At 46.7% G+C, this 23,201-nt stretch overlaps 1 protein-coding gene across 2 annotated transcripts in view; it reads right to left on the bottom strand.

Annotated features, from left to right (window-relative positions):
- Nucleotides 1-23,201, bottom strand: part of LOC142571664 (photoreceptor-specific nuclear receptor-like) — a 61,271-nt gene that overhangs the window by 6,314 nt on the left and 31,756 nt on the right. Inside the window, exons 2-9 of one of the 2 annotated variants that reach the window (XM_075680188.1) lie at nucleotides 20,826-20,977; nucleotides 18,867-19,084; nucleotides 14,930-15,033; nucleotides 12,813-13,091; nucleotides 8,945-9,231; nucleotides 4,840-5,146; nucleotides 2,256-2,361; nucleotides 76-259 (exon numbers count right to left, since the gene is read on the bottom strand). In XM_075680188.1, coding sequence (XP_075536303.1) covers nucleotides 127-259; nucleotides 2,256-2,361; nucleotides 4,840-5,146; nucleotides 8,945-9,231; nucleotides 12,813-13,091; nucleotides 14,930-15,033; nucleotides 18,867-19,084; nucleotides 20,826-20,977 — 1,586 coding nt within the window. In that variant the 3' untranslated portion in view covers nucleotides 76-126. The remainder of the gene's footprint in view (nucleotides 1-75; nucleotides 260-2,255; nucleotides 2,362-4,839; nucleotides 5,147-8,944; nucleotides 9,232-12,812; nucleotides 13,092-14,929; nucleotides 15,034-18,866; nucleotides 19,085-20,825; nucleotides 20,978-23,201) is intronic. The other variant, XM_075680189.1, reaches the window with a different exon arrangement.

Raw genomic sequence — 23,201 nt, 5'->3', positions numbered from 1 at the left:
ATTCTTCAATACCGGAATCAACGCAATCACTGTAGCAGCGCGCCGTTACTTATAGCGCCCACGGACGCCGCTCACCGACGGATAACCGCGCACGGAGGTCGCGCGGTGGTGGGGCGTGCTTGGCGATCAGCACTTGAACATGTCGCAGAGCAGCTTCTCCATGGGCGTGTTGCCGATGGTGCGCTGGAAGTAGAGGGCCTCGACTCGCTCCGCCGGCACGTACCGCAGGGAGGGCAGCATCAGCAGCAGCCGGCCGAATCTGCGCGAGCGTCAGTGTTTTTGCACCACACCCCGGGCACAAGCTGCGGCAGCTCATTCGCGCACGGCACTTGCGCGTTCAAGAGTGTTGGGCGATTTTCAGTGAAAGTCCTTGCGAGTGCGCGAGAATGTAACGCTATCGGTAAGACTTCAACGAGACGTCGCAGACGCCACATTCAGATCCCGCTCACACCTCCCCACTGCAGTAAAGGCGACAAGTGCGGCCCTGATGATGTCAATTGACGACATTACAGAAAAAAAAAAATGATCACTGGCAAATTATGAAACGAAGTAAATGGAAAAAGTTAAGCTTTCGATGGGATGGTAGCATGATCTTGAGACAAGTACGAGAAGTTTAGGGCAAAGGGGGCAAGACAAGCATTGTTCGACGGGAAAAATCAAACTAGGAAAATCGATAGTAACATCAACACTCTTCGTTTTACTTTAGGACGTCGTCAGAGCCATACAACTTGGGCATGTGGCTCGATAATATTATTGTACAATGAACACATGTTGTATAGCAGCTGGAGAAAAACAAGTGAGCAACGTGCTCTTCGCGGCTCATATAATAGGTAATCTTGCGGTGTAAGAATGTGACGCCATCACGGCTCAGTGGTTGTAAATTCAAGATTGTTGTCGTTGTACCTTGATAATATGGCATGTACCCAGTATGTGGGATGTTCCAGGAATAAAGATTGGGAGCAATCATTTCGTTTTCTTTCATGTGTTTCCCGAAGCGTTTTATACAAGCATAGTGGGCATGTATGTTGTTTTTCGGCTATTATTTAGCTGAAAATGTGGTGTAAACCCATTGGACATTAAACTGCATGCAGATTATTCATAATAACAAAGGCGGCTCAACTCGCGTGCCCATGCTGTTCGCTATGAGAAGAAGCTGGAGGTTGCTTCGAGGAGCTTGGCCTACGAATATCACACTCAACGCGTGCACTGCGACTTAGAACAGCAGATCTCTGCACCTGTGATAAACTTATTTTTATTTGGTACAATTACATTGCTGTGTTTGAACATTAAACTAGTCAACATAGCGTTTGGCGGCAGTAAAATTTAACTTTTTCAGTAGTACGTTTTCCAAAGAATACATCACGTGTTCATTGAAACCGCGTCGTCATTCGACATCATATCCGCAACTTGGCTAAAAGTGGTAAAGTTAAAATTTTTTTTGGTACCATGATTCTGAAAGCTTTTTCACACTAAACATGTCAAGCAAAAGAAATATATCTGCCTAAACTAAAAAAAAATTCAGGTACGAGAAGTGTTTAAGGTGCGGCTTCTCACAGTTCTATAACACCAACATGGTGGCCGTATTCCCGTTAGTGCAACCTACATGCTGTGAAGGACGCATACTTTACTGCATTCTTTCTCCACATCGTTTCATATCGCACCGTTTCTTCATGCCGCACTTGGCGCTTTTCTCACAATGTGTCTACTGAGAACGCCAAAGGCACATGGTGGCTTGACTTGCTACTCCATTCTATAACTTGGTGAAGGATGACGTGATAGACGTGCAAGGAACATACACTTGCCGCAGAGCGCAGAGACATTATAAGCTACAATGTCCTAATAAGTCCTGTGGTATTTAAGAACACCAGCATCGTAGCATCGCGTGCTACGAGCAGGCAGAAATTATGCTCGGGTCGAGCGCGCTCCGCAGCTTAATGTTGATATCTTAAATCAATGTTATTGCGACCTGAAGATATCAACAGGGGTCTGTGCTTGTATGCACGCACAAAGGGCACATTGTGTGAGCACAGCTCTCTTCGCAGACTGGCGAGTGCGACTGCCCAATTTGAGTGGTAAGGCGTTAATGATCGTCATTCCTTCCTTTTCACTTATTCAGCTGTTCGGTTGATTATCCGGCTGATCAACAGACCACAGCGTAAACACGTACGTCAGCGGAGGGATGCTTGACTCTCCCGGCGTGCGAAGGTCATCGCTGGTTGCGTAACTGAGGTCAGGTGGTGGAAGCCCCAGCTCACCTGACAGGGTGCGTTGGATGCTGCGTCTTGACGTGCTGCTGCAGCATGAGCTGCGCCTGGTCCTGCAGGGCTTCCACTTGGTGCGCGTCCTTCAGGCCTCGGGAGTCTGCTTGGGCGGCAAGAGCGGTGACGATGTAGAGCAAGAACGAAAATTGTCATTAATACTTAAAAGAATCTAGAGAACATTGAGAGCTTAAGCTGTCAATAAAGTGGTGCTCATTGGCGCTCCGAGTGGCCTGACAATCCGGCATACAGAAAAGCGAGAATAGTGCACAAGGTGCAAACTACACATGCAATTATTTGAAAGTCGGTTTTCAGTAACTGCACTGTGTAAAGGTGCAGCTTCGAAACTGTACTTTCAGCAGATAGCAGGGCATATTACACTGCTTGACAACTCAGTTGGTCCTCCAATAAAATAAAAGGGATGCTTAGACTTGTTCTGCTTCATTAATTTCTGATGCGTTCGCTTGTAATGTCAGTGTTGTGTTTTTTGAAGACAAAGCTTCCTTTGCAGACTTCACACGGGTTTAGCGTATCTAGGACCTGGGTATCTTGTTACAAATTCCAGGGAAACAGCCTTTTCGCGTCTCTGGAGCGCGGCAGCGGGTCGCAAAAGGTGTCAGAATGTAGGTCCCAACGATACAAGAAGCGAGAATTAGTCACAGAATACATAAAATTAACGGTACGGGCGTAATGAGCGCTAATGCAGTCGAAAATGATCCACAGTGCACCGTAGACTGCCGTACCAACGGGATCGGCCCACATGGTTTCCTGGCTTAAAAAAAGTTCGAACAGGTGTCGATGCTAAAGAAGTCAAGGTCGGTGTACTTACGCGTGAAACACGATACGATTAAGATAAGAAATAAGTGAACAATGAAGTTGAAAAAGAGACAGAAGGAATAGATATAATCAACCTTAAATAATCAAATCATTTGAACCACCATGTACTTCGATCTTGTCTTCTTAAGCGTCGACACTTAGTAGAACCTTTCTTTCTTTATTTCCCGTTATTTCGACTGCTGTTCGTGTCAATTACAACCGCGAATTCTTACAGAACAAGCATTAACACTACATCTCATCGCTTTCATGTGTAGCAGCTGCGAGCGGCGATGCACTCCTCTCCAACGTTTAATTAACAGGCTTTCTCTGTTACGGGATGAGTAGTTACGCGTGCAATTGATCGACTTGACAATTGACCACAGATACGTACGCGGACAAAGTGGTGGCCCATCATGAATATTATTTTTCAGAGTGCACGTAATGAGCATCATGTACTACAAGCAAATATGAAACTTGTTCGCGTATTTCACAAGTTCGTCATTACATGCATATCATATTGACCGCAAATAAAGACGGGTCCCCGTCTTTATTTGCGGTCACTATGATATGCAGTAAAATCCAAGTAGGCCAAACTGAAGTTCTTCGTCGTTACATGTATCGATGGATATGAATGGACATCATTGAGCGTCCCCATTGACAAGGGATGGTGGCGGATGCCAGAAAGATGTTTATGTTATTGCAATAGCAATCATATGGACATTGTAGGCGCATTTATACCGTCGCCGTCGCCGTGATGTTCCCCATAAAGTGTAAGGGGATAACATCCTCGTTGCGCCTCGTGTGCTGCACGTGCGAGTGAAAGCGTGCGAATGTGAACCGACGATCGCGGTTTAATCTCGCGCGAGCAAGGGAGGAAAGCATGGAGGAAGCGAGCCGTGTTCCGTCGCGCGCAAGGTACGAGCGGGGGGGGGGGGGCAAGGGGCGCCCGGCCACGCGGCCATATCTGGAATGCAATCTGCGCTAAGTACAGAGTCGAGGTGCGCCGATAGCTCACAGCTTCGTGTGCGCTGTGTTTTCGCCGCTTAGTTGCGTTGAAGCGAGGCAGCACGAAGGTGAATTCACTTGCTGCTGCCACGCTTCTTCACTCCATAATTCTCATAGCGAGTTTCCCCGGTCATCGAGTAAGATGTGCTCCTGTTTTCTCGTGCGCGCGTAACAACACGCTTGTTAAATTAGTTAGTAACCGGATGTTTACGAGTTTATACGGGCGATAAAACTATACTATCCTTACTTCGCATAGCTGTCGACTAGTTTGCTATTGCAATCGATGCTTCCCTTTTCTGGCGGAACTGTGACTTCTTGATTTTTCTTCAGCGCTTATTATCGACTCTTAAGACCCATGGTTCGTGTAAACAAACAATCGAATCTGATAGAAATTTATTGCAATATAGAACCTATAGGAAAGCGCCACCACTAGGCTTAGGCAGACACTTAGCCTCAATAGCCATGGACTTCGACGTGGCTGTGTAAAAGTTTTTCTGCTCAGGAAATGCTCTAGACACAGCCTTACAATTTAGTGTCATCACGGGGTCGCCAACAATGTGGGATTTCGTAACTTTAGACCAATAATCACCGAGAAGCGTTATTCAAGGACAGTGATCAATCATCTCGAAGAGCTGCACTGCCCACCAGTTTCTGGGGACTAAGGTGGTGGGATGCCTAACAGAGATACGTTTAAGAATACTGGGGTTTCGTTAACATCGAACGGATGACCCCTAGCCGCGGCTGCGGAATAGACACTGACCGGCTTTGAAGAGTAGAATCGCCTTGAGGCAGGCGAACTCAGCGGGGTCGACGCCGATGGCCCGGAAGCGCGCCAGCACTTCCTGCAGGATGCGCACATCGGTCAGCGGAGCCACCTTGGAGTTGTGGTTCTGTGCTGCGCCCTGTTGCCCTTGCTGGCCGCCACCTCCACCCGGGGTTCCGTTGTTGTGCAGTGCGAGCGCGGCGTGCTCGGCTGGGCTGAACAGTGGGCTTGCCTCCAGGGGCAGGCACCACTGGATGGCGCACAGTAGAAACAACTCGGACCACGTCTCCTCCAAGATGATCACCTGCGCAGGACGAGAGGGCGCGATGCTGTCATCGCGGCTGCCCGAAATCCATGCGCAACAATTACTTGAAAGCGGCGTCCGAAAGGAGCATACATGTCGTCTTCCTGTGTCAATAACTCGGCATATAGGCTCGTACCATGACATTTGGCTCCAAAAGGACAGCTTTAAGAAAGTTGACCTTTTTTTTTCCCCCTGTGTTTGGTAAAAGGTTGGCTATTCCGCACGTAGACACTATCAAGGATGCTCGCAAAAGCAACATTATCAAGGTCTAAACTTTAAGAAACGATAAGAAACTCGCAGCGGATTTTGGCGATGAACGCGTCCCGCAGCGGTCATCAGCAACGGTGCTCCTTCCACGAGCAAAGGTAGGTTTTACTCAGGGACTATTTTCTCGGGCAGTCACCCTGTCACTTTCGGTGACATTGTTACGTAGAAGCACAGTAGGGAAACTAATTACAAGGTGTATAACAATGCATTGCAAGCTTCCTTGCTTGCTTGCTTTGTATGCCATATGGCTCGTAGCACTGGCCAACATGGAAGCCAGCCAAGACCTAGCAAGGCACGTCGTCGTCCTCATATTAGCCAGAGGCCGCTTTTGGGTGGACGACGTCGCTGTACAATGGAAGGGAAAATTTAGTGGGACTGCCGGACACAATCTCGTACCTGACGTCAGTCACTTCTCGAAGAATGCGGTATCAGCCCGTGTAGCGACAATGGAGCTTTTCAGAATGGCCCACACGTCCGGAGGAAAACATTCGTCGCGGTGTCACTGATCTTAAAGGCGCTTCTATATTGTCACCTCCTCGAGATTGCGTACGTTGAAGTAGACGGCTGAAAGCGTTCCTGACACTGTGCGAAGGTAGCGAGGTTGGCATATACAGGGCGTCCCAGCTAACTTTTGCCAGAGTTTAAGAATATGCGAATGCCACGTAGCTGGACAGAACCAATGTAATGTTGTTTGCCGTCGCTTGGAGATATTCAAACTATATATTTTTTTCATTCCGCCAGCTAAGATAATTAGTCCTAATTGACTAATAAAGTTCTCCAATATTATAATTAGATGAATAGTGTCAATGACAAAATTGTAGAGGCAATTAAAATCTCCCGATACAGCTTCTTGTTGCTCGATACGTGCTATACATAAATGTGTTTTTCCGAGCGTGAAAGAAGCTCGCAAATGCACGCAAAATTGCCGCGCAACTGGCCGCTCAAGGCATTTTTTTGCATGTTTTTTGCAAAATCAAGAATAAGGGGGCCCATAGATGGAGTAGCACACTGTGTTCGAAAAATGACATGTTCATAGGCCCACCTATTGAAACTTAAGGCCAGCCTTTCTGAGGCACCTTATCCCTGTTTATAACTTTTATAACACGTGGTCGCTGAGTATTCAGTGGTTTGTTGCAAAAAGATTGCACGCGGCCGCAAAATGCGCGCACTGCCACGTACTGGACAAAATACAGGTTTTTTTTTAGAAAGCTACTGCTCTGCGATACGCGCTGCCCGATATAAGTATTTTTTCTCACGAGCTACCGTAACTGTTCATAACTAACACAAAAAAGTTTTGCGAACAAGTGTGTCCGGAACGACACCATAACAACATCACCTTGCAAGATGACGATCACATTCCCATTCCAGAACATGACTGTCTTAAAATCTTCAATGCATACTTTTCATCAATTTACCTTAAGCAAGACCATTCAAACGTGCCTGAAGTAGCTGATCTTGAGTATACCTTTATGGGCAGCCCACTGACATCACTGTCGACGGCATCGCGTCTATTATAACTAATAAGAAACTGTCCACATCAGCAGGCGTTGACGAGATTAACGCAAAGATACTAAAATATACGATCACCAGCCTCGGCTAAAATACTATATCACATCTTTTGGCAATCATTATCCACAGGACAGCTTCTACATGAATGGAAAATCGCGAAGGTCGTTCCCATTTTAAAAAGTGGCAATAGAAATTCACCTAATAATTTCAAACCCGTCTCATTAACATCCGTATGCTGTAATATGCTTGAGCATATCATCGCCTCTCATATTTATGATCATTTTGAGCAAAACAACTTTGTCTTTTCAAACCAACATGGATTTAGGAAAGTATTGTCGTGCGAAACACAACTTCCCGAGTTCAGAACTGACCTACATTATAACTTAGATCAAAACCTGCAAACCGACTGCATTTTTGTTTTGTATCTTTCAAGAACCTTTGATCGCGTTGCTCACTGTCGACTAAATTCTAAACTATCTTCCTTGTGCATATACTCGCTGACGCTATCAATGATCTGAAACTTCCTTATCAACCGGCAGCAGTTCACCATTGTCAATTACTTTTGCTCCTCCCTTTTTCTTACGTTTCTTCTGGTGTGCCGCAGGGCTGTGTGCTAAGTCCGCTATACATATTCTGATACACATTAACGACTTACCGAATAACACGTCTTCACATGTGCGAATTTTAGCTGACGATTGTATCATTTACCGAGCGATTACTAATACTAATGACCACGAAATAATTCAAAATGACCTTGATCTTATTAGCAATTGGTGTGGCTCTTGGTTAATGTCGCTAAATAGAAATAAATGTAAAGTAATGCCATTCACTCGTCAACATTCAAACTAAGAATTTTGTTGCTATATTAATGTCAAATCCGTGTCTAATGTTTATTCTTTCAAATATCTAAGCGAAACCTTAACATCGAACCTTTCTTGGTTTACGTATATCGCTAATATCTGCAGCAACGCCTCTCGGTCCTTGGGCTATTTATGCCGGAACCCAAGAAAGACGCTGACCGATGTACGTGCCCTGGCCCGACTAACGTTTGTTCGCCCCCAACTTGAATTTGCCTCTGAAGTATCATCCCCTCATTGCACTTATTTAATTAATGTGCAAGAATCAATTAAAGATGGAGCCGCTAGATTTACTTCACAAAATTAGAACCCCAAAGCAAGCATAACTCAAATTAAAAACAACTTATCTATTTCTCCTTTGAGCATCCATCGCGATATAGCCCTCCTATCCTTGTTTCATAAGTACGTGCATGAATCGAGGCCATTACCGATAACTTTGCAAGTCTCTTCATTCGCGTCACGAATATTACATAATCATCTTTCCTTCACGCGCATCTATGGCAAAACAGACACCTTTAATAACTCATCTGCGCTTCCACGCGTCATTCAGTTGTGGAATGACCTTCCCGATGTCATGGTAGCTGAACGTAATAAAGAAACCATTTCGTCACCACCTTAACACGCATTTCTTTAATTAGCGATTTATCTGCATTTGTTTCTCGTTGTGCTTTTATGCGTTACAAAAGAACTTTCAGTGCTTACAGTGATTCTCGTGCTTGTCAATACTAGCGTAGACATTTTTTTTTTGTGCAATATTTACCAATGTTCTTGTTTTTTATTATTATTTGTATAACAGTATGCTGTTTAGAATTGATACGTTTTTGTAACCCTTTCTTGTATATAGCACTTTATTACCTTGCGTGTTTGATCTTCCGTGCACTTGTTGTTCATTATTAACAATGTTCTCTGTATATAATTATTTAGATAACTGTTACAGTGTTCTATTCATATAATTATTTATATAAGTGTAAGCTGTTTAAACCTTGTTACATTTTGTGAAGCCCCCCTTACCAAATGCCCTTTTCGGGCCTGTATGGCATATTGAATGAATGAATGAATGCATGTGTGTGTGCGTGCGTGCGTGCGTGCGTGCGTGCGTGCGTGCGTGCGTGTGCGTGCGTGCGTGCGTGCGTGCGTGCGTGCGTGTGTGTGTGTGCGTGCGTACCTGGTCTCTGAAGGGCAGGTTGGAGAAGGACGGCAGGTTCTTGGCCCACTTGACCGCCATGAAGAGGAGGCGCGCCGACGTTTCGTACACGCTCTCCTGCGCCACCGGGTAGAGGGGAAACTCGCCGTAGCCCGGCATGGGCTGCTGCGTCTGCTGCTGGCACAGCAGGGGCGGGGGCAGCAGCCCCACCGGAGAACGCCGGCTGGTCGCCGTGGTCAGCGACGCGTCGCCGAGCCCGCCGCCATTGCCGATGTCGTCCCGGCAGCCACCCGACTCGGAGGTGTCCTCTGCGCCGTGGCGATCGATCGCGTTCATTTCGCACATGCGGGGGCCTTGTTTATTGGTATTATTTGCGGTGTACGTAACAACACTGCGTATTAAACAGTACAAAATAAGATTATGTACTTAGTGTCCGGAAGTAAAACAAAGACTATGACGGACTCCGCATATCAAGAGCTTTTAAACGCGCTCCCAATGCACGATACACAATTTATTTTGCATGCCTCCCCCGAGGAAATGTGGTTGCCGAGGCCGGCGAGCGTTAACACAGTGGGATGCGCCGAAGTTTAGAGAAACATAAAGTTGGCTTACAGTGTTTTTAGAAAAACTGCATTTCCATTTCTGTGGCAGTAAAATCTCGATGACATCACAGGGGTGTCATATACGGCATCAGTTCCCTTTAATGTGTATGAGGTCAGTGCTTAGTCCAGGAAATGCGCCCAAGAGTTTGCACATTTATACCAAGTCTGCATATTGAATGTAATGAGTATTTTTTTATTAATTGACAATCAACTATAGCCTCGAGCCGGTGCACGCTGTCAAAATCCATGACGTCACGTTAAATTGGTGCTGTGATTTCAAGCTCGTGTCTCCACCAGCCTCACGATTTTACACTATTTCTGCCTTACATACTTCTGCTGATGGTCTAACTATAACCTATATCTAGTATTCCAGGGACGCAATTCACCAACCTGTAGCTTAGCTTTACCCTAATCTTTGTGCCTTCTTATAGCACAGAAAGGAAACCTATATACATTCGCTGGTGATGCTATTGGATGCGTCAAATAATTGGACACACTGAAGATAAACAGTGATTAGGCGATTTATATTATACGGAGTAGCTGTCATACAAAAACGTATCGTCATATGTAAGTATAGACATATGTTACAAGAACTGTAAACTTGTAGCAAGCAGACTACGACGCATATCTATAAGACATATTGCCTAGGTATGGGCCGTGAAATTAATTACAGTAGAAAACTGTATGTTATACGCCGACATAAGCTGATACGCCGACACTGTCACATCACATACTGTTCTGAATCATGGTCTAGCACATATAAAACATACATAGATCCCGTCTTTCGGTTACAGAAAAGGGCCTTGCGCATTATGACATACACAAGCCCACATGATAATACTGACATGCTGTTCTGTCGTCTCGGTATATTACCATTATCTCTGGCATGCGAAATGAAAGTTGCCATTTTGATTAACAATATTTTACGTGGGAATCACTCATTATCACCAAGCCTGTTTATTACACCTAATCGCAATACAAGGGGTGCAACAAATATAAATTTTAACCTATCAATCACTCGTAACACGTATGGCCAACGACTACTTGAGTTTCATGGTGCTAAAATTTGGAATACAGTACCTCTTGAGGTAAAAATGGCCAACAATTTCGTGTCTGCTGTTAAAAAGCTATACCTATAAAAAAGTACGTGATTTTTCGTCAGTCTGGTTCTCCACCTGTTTCATACTGTGCAAGATTATTCCTCGTGAATCTATTCAGAAAGCCTAAACACTTCAACAGAGACCCTTGCAATATGTCACTTCTACGTATAATATGCTATCTCGGTTTTTTCATTGTGTATGTGCATGTATTCTCCTGACAGTTCTGTTTTATTACCATTGATTGATAGGCAGTTTTTCTTTTTTATTGGCTTTAATTGTATGTATGCACCTAACTGTATTAGGTTGTATCATTAAAAAACTAGATATGCGCATGACATTGTAGCTGCTACTACATATATGACTATGGACCTACACTAGCCTTTGGCTACAGGCCCAACAGTTCCTTTGTACAAATTATTATCAATGAAAAATAAACTGAATTGAATTGAATTGATGCTTTCTTTCAGTGCTTGATTCACCGTTGTGAAGAATTTCCAGCAAGTTCGAATTTCGCCGCGGCCGCGCAGCTGTATAACGGAGGTTCATCCGGTTTCTACGGTCGCTGTACGACCTCAATTGAAAAAAGAAAAGAAAAAAAGAGTCTGAGAAAAAAAAAACGTTAATATGCTAAATGATAACTTTAAGTTGAATGAAAATTAGTCCTTGCACTTAAGACTCTCAGGTATAACCCAATGCCGGATCAAAACCTACGAGATCCCTTCAAGTTAGTCAAAGTTGTAACAAGCACACCTCTCAATATACCTTTGGCTTAGAACGTTGTATGGGTCAAGCGTGTAATCACAGTGCTTCTAGTACGCATCGACTGCCCTCGGACAGACCGCACTGCGGTGCATGTCGGATACAGACTAGCGCGTGTATTCACGAAAAGCTCTTACGATAGAATTTTTCGTAGGAACAAATTCCAGCCAATCGTGATGCTGAACACAATTGACGAAGGCTGCAGGCAAATGGAAAAGCCCTGTACCCGGTTTCACAAAAATTATTTCGACAAGTAACCGTCTTCTCATGTGTCTTACGGCAAAACCGTTTTTCTTTGCCTAAACACGGAGACGGAGATATCGTGTGCTGCAGGTTGGCGTTTTGATGCCACATCCTGAATTTTCCGTCCCCTCGCGGTAAAATCAAAGAGGCAAGTATCACTTATGAAAGAAAAGCTTTGTGAATGTGGCCTCGGGGCCATAATTCGCAAAGCTTTTCTTTCGTAAGTCCACCTTGTCACTGGCCGGCCGCACTCTCTAACAGTATGTTAAGCACGAGTGCTGGCTCGTATTTTCTCTTATACGAACCATCCTAGCATCAGAACGTTTTGGCAATACGGACCCAGATCTTTTACTTCAGAGAATGGTTTGTCGTTCAAGCGGCTGAGGCTATAGTATGTAGAGAATATCGTTCACAGTTGAAGTGTATAGATAGCGCCACAGAATGCCTTCTATAACTTCGTCGCACACGCAAGAATGGCATGCGAACGGCATGCAATCCATGCAATCGGATGACGAAAGCGTAAGCAAATGCGACGCCCAACCACACACGACCCATCAAAGCTGTTCCGCGACGGTGCAGCCCAGTTGGCAGGCGAAGTTCCGAGCGGATAACAGATAATTAATGTTCTGTATATGGTGTAGTATGCATGAAGTACACCCGGCCACAAAATATTACGGACCATGAAATTTGACAAAAAGCGGAATGGCTCCGCAACCTCACAACGCAGCCTGGTATTTGCATTTCGGGCATCGGTTAGAATATGTTAAGACAATTTTCGTATGCAGTTCTACAGGCTGCTTGGAAATTGAATGTTTTCGGCGATATCGTGGTCCGTAAACTTTTGTGGCCGGGTGTACGTAAATAGCTTTGCATTGTATGTATTCATATATTTCGTTGAACATATCGGGGCAAAAAGTTGACAGAGACATCGGTAGTTTGAGAATACGTATAGCGCGGATGTATACGTGCTCACGAGCCAAGGCCTGGCTTCAGGTTACCTAATGTAGTACTTATCACTGCGACAGCAATTAGAAGCTCGTAACTGAATTTTCTTTGTCCGCGAGCGCTTGATCGCGGTGAAAGCCTTAGACCACGGCGTGACCTCTGAGGTCGTGGGTGCGCGGTCCCGACCGCGCGCCGCCCGTTCTCGGAGGAGGCCATGCATGCTCGCGCGGTGCCGCTCACCTTCCTTTGTGGGCGCGTCGTCCCGGCGCTCGTACTTGGCCGGCCGGTGGTGCTGCAGCTCGCGCGACTGCTGCTGCTGCTGCTGCTGGGAGGCGGCCCTGTCCAGCGCCAGGTAGCGCGCGGCCGCGGCAGCGGCGGCTGCGGCGGCCGCCGCGGCACTGGGCGCGTGCGGGAACACGCCCACGGCGGCGCCCTCGCGCAGCAGCCGCTCCGAGTCGGCCAGCGACTCGGGCCGGATGGTGGCCGTGTTGCGTGGCTGGCGCTCGTTCTGCACCGCTGCTTGACGAGAGGAGAGCGAGAGGGGCCTGGCTGTCAGCCTTGTGCCGAGAGTGTGGCGCTGATTGCGCCGTATGTGTGCATATGCTTTTGTTGCCCCTTCCACCACCACCCTTTTTTTTTTTGGTCCTGATATCCCTATCGAAATGAAAATCAATTGAAGAAGCCTCTTCCTCCGCATTACAGGGGGGCGACTATTTCTTCCTAATTAATGAATAATTGAAGCTGACAAGGAACTCGGGCCGGAACCTTCGGGGGATGACTGTCGAAGTTAAGGAACAGCGTCCCGGTATAGCTCCGCTGAGATACGCTACTGGGAAGACACTTATTGGTCAGGTGTGTTCGTCAGATCTCGTGAGGCGTGCGTTTTCTGTGAAGTGGCATTGCCTCTGGAATTGGCCCGTGTTATAGACCACATTAAAGCCCTTGCGAAGACACATATTGCGCACAGGTACATCAGGATCGGCCCATCGAGTCACCAGATTTAACAACGCTGCCGGTCTCCGCAGAATATCGGCCTATGCATAGATAACTCGGTCATGCAGACAGCCGTCTATGCAAAGTAGGGGGAAAGACCTAATTAAATTTCAGCTTTAGGGAGCAGGCCCTGCATCGAACACAAATTAAAAATGTGCCGTGCGAAGCTGTGGCATACCGCGCCTTGGCATAAAGCCTAAAAGATTAATTGAACAAATACTGTCCCATTAACAGCTTACACTGTAGATAAAAATGAGTGGCTAGGCATAAACTGCAGATTCTTGCCACGCTATTTGCAGAACATCGTGACGGCCGCAGTGTGACACACACACACACATGTACGCAGAGGCAGGCAACTTGTTTCAACGCTCCACATGTACACTCACAATCATTCCGCAATCACTCGTCGTCACAAGGGTCGCCGCACTCGGCTGGGCCGTGCGCGAGGAGAAATTTGAGGGGCGAAACGAGATCAGGAACTCACTATATACCACTTGTGGTGTGATCGAATTAGACACTCTATACTTCCACCCCCCAACCCCCACCTCCCTTTGTACGCTCCCCTACCTTCTCAGTGCGGCGCCTGCCGCGTACACTCGGCGTTTGAGGGCAGCACAGGGTCCGTAACGGCGTCAATAAGTCCTCGACTAACTCACCTTAAAAGCCTCGGCACCCGGTTACACACACGCACACACACTCTCTCTATCCTTGCCGCTAGACGCCACCGAACCCTCCCTCACGGGCTCCAGCGCCGATCGTGACCGGTGGCGTGAATCCAATCAGTGCACCGAGCCCCTCGAATCAGCCACCCCCTGCTCGCCATCCCCACTCCCGCGTTCTGCACTCGCGCACCCTTTCGAAAGAAGGGGCGGGCGCTCGGGGCCCCATCGACCTCTAACCTCGTTAAACGCGACTGCGCTAACCCTCGACCGCGCTGCTGAGTGTGTCACAAAGCGCTCTGCAAACGCTCTTCTGTCAACGCTGCGGCGGCCGGCGTGCGCGTGTGGTCCAGCGAAGCGAAGTGGGTGCCGGGTTGGATGCGGTGCAAGCGTTCAAGTGGCAGTAACCGGCACATAACAAAGCGTTCAGCCGCTGTTTCTCAGCTTGCTGTTTGCACTGTACGAAAAGTAAAGGGACGTACACCGACATTCAGTTTTCTTTCAAACGACGCTCCAGTATAGGATCACTAATTATAATTTACAGTGCCTCGTACGCGAACTACAGTTATATACAGCAAGCAAATTAGAGACCGACGTGCAGGCGAGAGTTGTATTGTCTAAAGTGCGCATTTGCCTTTCTCTTTTATATATTTGGGGAAGGGCGGGTTTGGGTTCACAGCTTTTCCAAGGTATATGCGTGCTCACCGTCCTTGTTCATGCCCATCTGGAGGCACTTCTTGAGGCGGCACGCCTGGCACTGGTTCCGGTGCGCCTTGTCCACCAGGCACCTACCGGTGCCGGCCTGGCACCTGCGTTTCACACGCGCGGAGTCATACGCCGGGTCTTACGGGATAGACGCCTGTACGCACGCGCTCTACAAAACCAAGGCGAGTGCTGGCAACTGCTTTACGTTTATGCATGGCGCGGAGATTCGGCTCCATTTCCGAGTGTTGTCCCTTTCCCCCTGCGGGACACGTTTACTCTCAAACTTTATGAGCGCGGCCGTAAAGCGTTTGTGGAACACCGTGCGTATATTTTGTGAATATGCACGCTTTCATTTAGTTGCGTGCATACACAGCACATGTTCGGATAGTGTGCTTGTGATGATATGTGTATAAGTTCGCATCTAGTGCATGCACTGTCAGACACACTACGAAAGTATGCGGCAACGGAAAGCAGGCGCTTGCTCCGTGCATTATTATTCCTTTTTTTCATTTCGTCTGCCGATTTCCGTTTCGCTATTCAATTTTTTCCCTTAATATACTTCTTTAAATCTCTATTTTTGCCTGTCTTCCCGTGCAACGTAACAAACCGCACTTTTTTCTCGTTGACCTCGCTGCCTTTCCATCATTTCTCTTTCTCCATCTCTTTCATCATCATCCTCGCCTTCTACTTTCTTTATGTTTAACCATTTCCGTTTTATCCCAGTGCGGAGTATCCGGCCAGAGGCGTGTTCCAGCGGCCAACCTGTCCGACATTGCTCTCGTTGAACCTACTGCCTCGCTCTCAGAATAGGACGTTCATTCCGATTAACTTCCCCAATGCCCTTTTCCCTTTCTGTATTCTCTCCGTGTGCCTAGTCAGACCGAACGGGTTTAATATATGGGGGTTGCGTTCACAAACTAAATATGAAGAAGCACAGGTTCGCGTGCAACATGAAGATACAATACAATGCAATATACTACAAAATACAATATATATGTTAACGCAAGTGTTAGACGGTGTGGTGCGACGTGACATTATGCACGTTATAAAACCAAGGCATCGGAAAATATAACTAAATTACAACTCTACGTTTAACCGGTGCCCCAGTGTGTTAAACCATTAGTCGTGATCGCACACAGTTACAACATCGCTTGGCAGCTTGTTCCAATGATAAATTGCAAGAAACCCTGGTGAGTTACCATGCGAGTTAGTGCGCGCAAACATGGGCTGTGTTTTATATGCGTGATCCAAGCGCGGAAAAAAGAGATGGGCTGGCCTAATTTGTGAATGTATAAACGGCGAATCCCTGAAATAATGTCTGCGAAAGGGCGAGAGAGCGCGGTAACCCTTCGCTTTTCTAGTGCGGGTAGCTTCCATGAGGATTTTATAGCTGTCACACTATGGAAGCGTGGATATTTTCCTTTGATAAAGCGGGCTGCTTTATTTTGAACGACTTCGAGTCAGTTGATTAGGTATAATTGACTAGGGTTCCAAATAAGGGCGGCATATTCTAATTTCGAGCTACCTAAGGTTATCTATGCAAGGAGTTGAGCCGAAGGGTTGGCAGAGTGCAAGTTGCATTTACTGAATCCTAGTGCTTTTGAAGCCTTATTAGTTACTGCATCAACGTGCACATTCCGAGAGATATTAGAAGATGGATGCCTAAGTATTTTATTGTAGATGCAATATCGACCGCCACCTCGTGGATTATGTAAGAGTGCGCCTCGGGGTCATGAGATCTTGTAAATTTTATGTACTTCCTTTCTGAGGCACTTATTTCCATCTGCCATTGTTGGCACCAGTGCGCTATTTGAGTGATGTCAGATTCCAATGCACTCACATCGCCACTATTAGTAATCTGCCTGTATACTACGCAATAGTCTGCGAATGGTCTGATTGGGGACGACAAATGGTTACTAATATCGTTAATATGAATTAGAAATAAGATTGGCCCCAACAAAGTGCCTTGTGGAACGCCTGATTTTACCTTTATTGGTGAGGATAAAACATTATTAAGAAAGGCCGACTGATAACGATTGGACAAAAAAATAGCAATCCAATTACAAATCGTAGTGTTAATGTTTAGGGTGGTAAGTTTCATATTTATACGGTTATAAGTGACCTTATAGAATGATTTCGCAAAATAAAAAGTATAGAATCTATATCTATTTTATTATGAATTGCTTCATGAATCTCGGTTATTAATTAGTTCAAATAATTGACGAGAAGAAAGGGGGTTAACCGAGGGGCCCGATTTTTATTAGTCATGTCATGAGAAGCCAAGAAACACTGACACCAAGGACAACATAGGGGAAATTACTTGTGCTTAATAAATGGAATGAAGAAACGATAAATTAATGGAAATTAAAGTGGATGAAAAAACAACTTTCCGCAGGTGGGAACCGAACCCACAACATTTGCATTACATTACGAGGGTCTCGAATCCGGCAACATTGATGCCTTCAGGTAGCATATGTCGGTTTATTGAGCAGTTGCCTTCACCCAAAAAGATCACGTTCTCGTGACGCCTGCGGCAACAAGGACGTTCCACGTCCGCCGCCAAAGTCTGTGAGTGGTGGCGCTGGCTAACACTCCCAGGGTTCTACTAGGACACATAAATACCTAAGAAAGTGGATGGGGAAACAGCGCCGCGGTAGCTCAATTGGTAGAGCATCGCACGCGAAATGCGAAGGTTGTGGGTTCGGTTCCCACCAGCGGGAAGTTGTTTTTTTCATCCACTTTAATTTCCATTAATTTATCGTTTCTTCATTCCATTTATTAAGCACAAGTAATTTCCCCTATGTTGTCCTTGGTGTCAGTGTTTCTTGGCTTCTCATGATATTCAAATAATTGAGTTTCGCAAGAACGGCTTCGCTGGGAACCATCCTGATTTCGTAAGAAGTTGTTAGATATTTCATAATCGCAGATGATATAATGTGCTCATGAAGTTTACATGGTATGCTCGTTAGTGAGGTTGGTAATTAGAAAGAACAGAGGGATCACCCAATTTATATAAAGGAATAACATGCGCAATTTTCCAGGTATTTGGTACGTTCCCGCTATCAATTTATTGCTGAAAAACAGATGCTAATATATCAGAAAGAACGATTTGTTGTTAGGTTATTATTACATAATAATTCTATTGCAATGCTATTCCTTCCGCGCTTCGTCAGTGATCCGAGCGGCGCTCAGCCCACGCAAACACAGGCGTCGGCCGGTCAAGTGATAAGAAATAAATAGAACCGATCGAAAGCAATCCTTGCGTTGCGTCTGTCGAGCATTCGGTATGCAGTTTCCTCCAAGATATCACAACTGCTGATGCACATTTATCTACACGTGTTTCTTAGAACTCAACTCTGTTTCTTTTCCTCCTCGCATATGGTAACAAACAAGAAAGGAAGTCGTATATACCGCTACGATTAAAAAGAAAAAAGAAAAGCTATCGGCCCACTGACACGATTAGATAAATCTGCAGCTTGACCAACGTTGGCTCGACGTTTGCCGTCCGTTCCGCTCAGACCACTGCGGGTGCACCACGGTGTGGATATGCGCACAACTAATCGGCAGAGACGCTTGTGTGTGGTCTGTGCACAGCTCCTATACGCCAGCAGCGGAAGGCAGAACACGGCCCCGTGCAGAGCCAACTGAGTGAAACGTGACGGTGAGTTCACTTGGCTATATAGGTCGCTTTTGCGGCTAAATTAACGCAGTGGGAGTCGTTCGCGTCTTGGGAGACATTCTGTAACCTATATACCGCGCGCCCCTGGTACCGCGACATCACGACGGCGACGATCGTGAAAACCCGTGCCCGTATAATTATTATCGCAGTTAAGGCAATTGACTAACCACAACCAGTAAACTCGTCAAAAGGGCACAGCCTATCGTTGACTTCAACACTTTCACGGATGCCAGAGTGTATAACCTGGCCGCAGCTTGCCTGTAGATGAGCTTCCTGCGGACGCTTCGCTTGAAGAAGCCGCTGCACCCGTTGCAGGCGAGGATGCCGTAGTGCTTGCCGCTGGACGTGTCGCCGCACACGACGCACGTGAGGCCCGGCGAGGAACCGCGCCGCGAGCCGCCCGACGTGCAGCGGGACTCGTCCGACGAAGCCTGGCCGCCGCCGCGCAGAGACGGGGGCGGGCCGCCGCCGTCGACCTGCGTCCGGCAAGCGCACGCGCGTCGCAAGGTGAACGTCACGTCGCCTGGTGCGGGCGACAGCACCTCTTTCGTCGGAGCTGAAAACATCGCGGCCACGGCCGCCTCGGGCCCCGCTCTCTCGGAAAAGCGTGACAAAGGCGAAACCACGTGACAACAGCGAAAATTCGATTTCGAAGTCGCGCTCGAAGCTTCGAGCCAGTTGTGCTCCCGACGGCTTCCAGGCGAAGCGGCGGTGACGCCGATAGCGTGAGCGGCGAACCTCTGCCGCGGACCGGCCTGCCGCATTGCACTATCTTCGGGAGCGGTGCGCGTATGGGGAGTTTTGTGTCTACATACGGACAAGATCCTGCGGGAACTAGTGCTTAACAAAAAAAGAAAAGGAAAGAAATCGCTGTAAAATTTGTCGCTTCTCTGTATTTCTTCATTAATTTTGACGACGACGAACGCGGGAACATTGGCACGAGCGCGTTCGCGCAGTAGCGCAGATGGTCGCCAGCGAGTCAGCTGTGGAAGAAGACGACGACGCCGGAGCCGGTCGTGATGAATGATATATATAGTTGTGTGTTAACACACGAACACGACCCTGGCGAAAGTAGCCCTTAAGAACAAGCCTTTAGCTCGGGCCCACCTCCAGCGCGGCCTATTCAAATACATGCAAAACACGCAAAAACGCTTTTCTGAGATAACTCCTGCACCGATTTTAATGAAATTTGTTGCATTTTAGAGAGAAAGTTGAATTCTAGTGATTGTTGGAAGCGGAATTTCGATTTAGTTTCTGCACATCGAGAAAAGAATTTTCAAAAATTCGGAAGTTCGGAAAATATAGACTCACGAAGTTTATAAGTTATTAGCTCTGCATCAAGAACAGATATCTCGGTTCTGTAAACGGAATCCATTATATCATTAAAAGTGGACAAATTTGATATGTTAATTTATATCTTACGTGAATTTGTTACGTTGTGCACAAGGATTCTGCAGAAACTGTATTTCCATATTAGAAAAGTTTTTTAGACTAATCTATAACATATCAATTTTGTCCGCTTTACATATAGTATTAGACATAATTCACAGAATTCTGATATTGCTTTTCATTGCTGAGTTACAGAGCCGTAAACTTGATAGCCTCGTTTTCTGAAACTTTTCGGTTTTTGCCAATATTTAATAAAAATTGACAACCTAAACGAACAATTCGAGACGAACAGTCACTAGATTTTAAGTTTTTATTTTAAATGCGACATACCTCTTCAAATTTGGTGCAGTGGTTGCTGAGAAAAAACTAATTCTCCTTTTACACGTATTTATATAGGAGCACCGAAGCTAAAGCTTCCTCTGAACAGCGAAGCTGTTAAGAAAAAAAAAAATGAAGGAAATGAAAAGAGAGAGAGAGAGAGATCTTTTTTTGTCAATGCGAGGCTGCAGGCTGGCTGCTGCGCAGCTGTAAAACATTCACTTTGATGCGCAACAATGGATCGGTGAATGCTCGCGAACACTATCAGCTTTTCTTCGTCTTTATTTATTTATTTATTTACTCTTACTATATTTTTTTGCACACATAAAAACAATAACAGCGAAGAAGAATAGAGCTAGCCGGCAATGGTACGGTAACCATGCATGCAGTGGCATGAAAATGAAAATTTGGCATAAATATATATATATATATATATATATATATATATATATATATATATATATATATATATATACAGGAGGCGGCATTAACGTGCGGGCGTGCGCTCACCGTAATTCCAAGCTGTCGTGCAGCGGCAGCTGCCCCTTGCAGGTAGCCGTGCACGGATACGGTTGCCGGGGAGGCGCACAGTGACAGTCGGGCTCCGCACGGAGACGGGTCACCCGATGGGCACGGGCGGGTCACCGGCGATGGGCTAGACTCTGCGGTACAGTTAAGAAAAGAAACAGTGGTCTTTATAGGAGAAGCTTAAATGTCATCATGTAAATGGGTATTTTGACAGAACGAACGAACGAACTTCGGGCGAACGTTCAAGGTTTAGAGCAAGGCACGTAAAAATATGTTATATACTGAATCAGCCGTGATGGTGCACAATACCCGCTCAGTAAATAAGGACCATCGGTCATATGTGATGCTTAATACTTTGGTTGTCGTGAGACCACCTATAGCAATAACTGGCCTCGGTCTGTCACAAAGTTACTAGAGTATATGTTTGGGCAAGGTAGGTGTTGTCTCTAGATGTGATCAGATCTCATCTGTGTGTTCCTGGCACAGAAAGTTCCTGGGAACACTTAGTCACGATGGGTCACTTCTCTCGCTAAGTGGTTCAGGTGCTTACAGTGAGAAATACATTTATATGGTCTCGATCTTAATTCTGCGGGGTGAGAAGAACCTAATTGGACGGTTGTCAGAACTATCGACTGCACTTACTTCTGAATACCTGCGGTATACAAAGCCAGAAACAAACGAAATGGTAGGGCTGTACCATTCGATCACGTGGTCTACTGCACACTTCACGCGGACCTTCCGAGGACCGCGAAAACCATAACCGTTATGCGGTGCGACGCTTGGCTTCAAGTCCGTCTTCTAAATACGTCACTCATAACTTAAGTAAGCCTCATAATGCCTGCGGAGCCGTCATTGTCAAGTTCGGTTGTGCCATCGCTTAGCCGCCTTGATATATGTTCATAGATGGAATCCTTTAAAGTGTTACGTGAGGGCCGTTAGCAATAGCAACCATGCTATGGGAAGTTCTTGAGGTACAGCGGCTAAGACATCCATTTCCCCAAGAAGTAAAAGAATTTTCAACGTCCTTAACTCGTTCTTCAACCATGGAGTCAACTAAGCTCTCGCGCCGAAGTGAGCTATCAGAGATAATCTCTCTCAAATATTTGCTTCTGGGCTTTCCTGAAAAACCTGGTTTCAATGTGAGGCGAGGGAAAGTGATTTTGAAGTGGAAAGAAAGAGAGAAAAGTAACGCCAATTCCACGCAGTGAAAGCTGTCAAAACAGCGAAGCTGGGGGTTGTTTTCTCAAGTTTGAAGTCGTGTTTAGCGCGATTTTCATGAAAGTCTTTTGTCTCGTTGTCGTTTGTTTTTCTATAGATTCGAGCTTCGGTTCCGGATTGTGCACACTCTTCACTTGCGTGAGGTTGCGATCAAACCACAGTCTATCACACACCTTAGAGCTGTGGCAGCAGTTACGGTCGAGGAATTCTCTCTTCCATCGGCACCCTCCGTGGGGGGAATCTCTCTGCGTCGATGCGTCTCTGCTCGACCTCCTTAGGTGGGGTTTAGCTTGCATGCCTCTGCTGGTGCTTGGGTTGGGTTGCCTTCTCTTGAAAGTGGGGGTTGGCTTTCCTCCAGCGGCGCTTGTCTTGCGCTTCCCGTTCTCGATCCTCGGCGGTAGCGGCTTCCCTCCGCTGGCGCTTTGCTTGCGCTTCTCGCTCTCGAAGCTCGGCATTTGCGCGACGTCAGCGCTGCCGCTCTCGCGCGAGCTCCCGCGGCCGCTCGCGCCGAGCGGAATCCACAGGGCGGAAGGGCGCGCGCCGACGAAACACCTGCTCCTATACCCCTCTCTTCCCCCTCCCCCGGCACACGCTCTGCCCCCTGCCCCCCTACGTGACACTGGACAACGGGCGGCGAAGGCTCGACTTAGAACAACTCCGCTGTTAAAAGTACAACGCTGTAACTGCCTCTCACGTGAGGGCACCTCAACAATATCGCCCATATACGCCTCACAGCACTCGATCGCATTGATGGAGGCATCCCATGTCTTCGTGTTTCTGCACACGTAAGAGCTGTGTATGATCATATTTGGACTACTATATAGAACACAACAAAAGCGACATGCTTTCTGCCTTTCTTTTTTTTCCCCCTTCCAAACAGGCAATCACGCGTCCTCCATCAGTGCATCGTGTTAACGTGGCCAAAGGCGTGAAGCTGTTCATTGAAAGCTGCCCAGCTCTGCGCACACAATCGGGGGCTTCCGTCGCACACGGAGTTTCTTTTCCCGACTGAGAACGGACGCCGGCCGCGTTCGCTTTGAAAAGATTGCATAATAAGACAGGCACATCGTCGTCCTTTGCAGCGGGCGCCGTGCCACATGCAACGTGATGTGCACAGCGATTCCTTAAGCTTATATGCGG

Source organism: Dermacentor variabilis, chromosome 2, assembly GCF_050947875.1.
Source record: "Dermacentor variabilis isolate Ectoservices chromosome 2, ASM5094787v1, whole genome shotgun sequence".
Taxonomy (NCBI): domain Eukaryota; kingdom Metazoa; phylum Arthropoda; class Arachnida; order Ixodida; family Ixodidae; genus Dermacentor; species Dermacentor variabilis.
The sequence above is the reverse complement of the archived record's forward strand: the minus strand, read 5'-3'. Positions and strand labels throughout refer to the sequence as shown.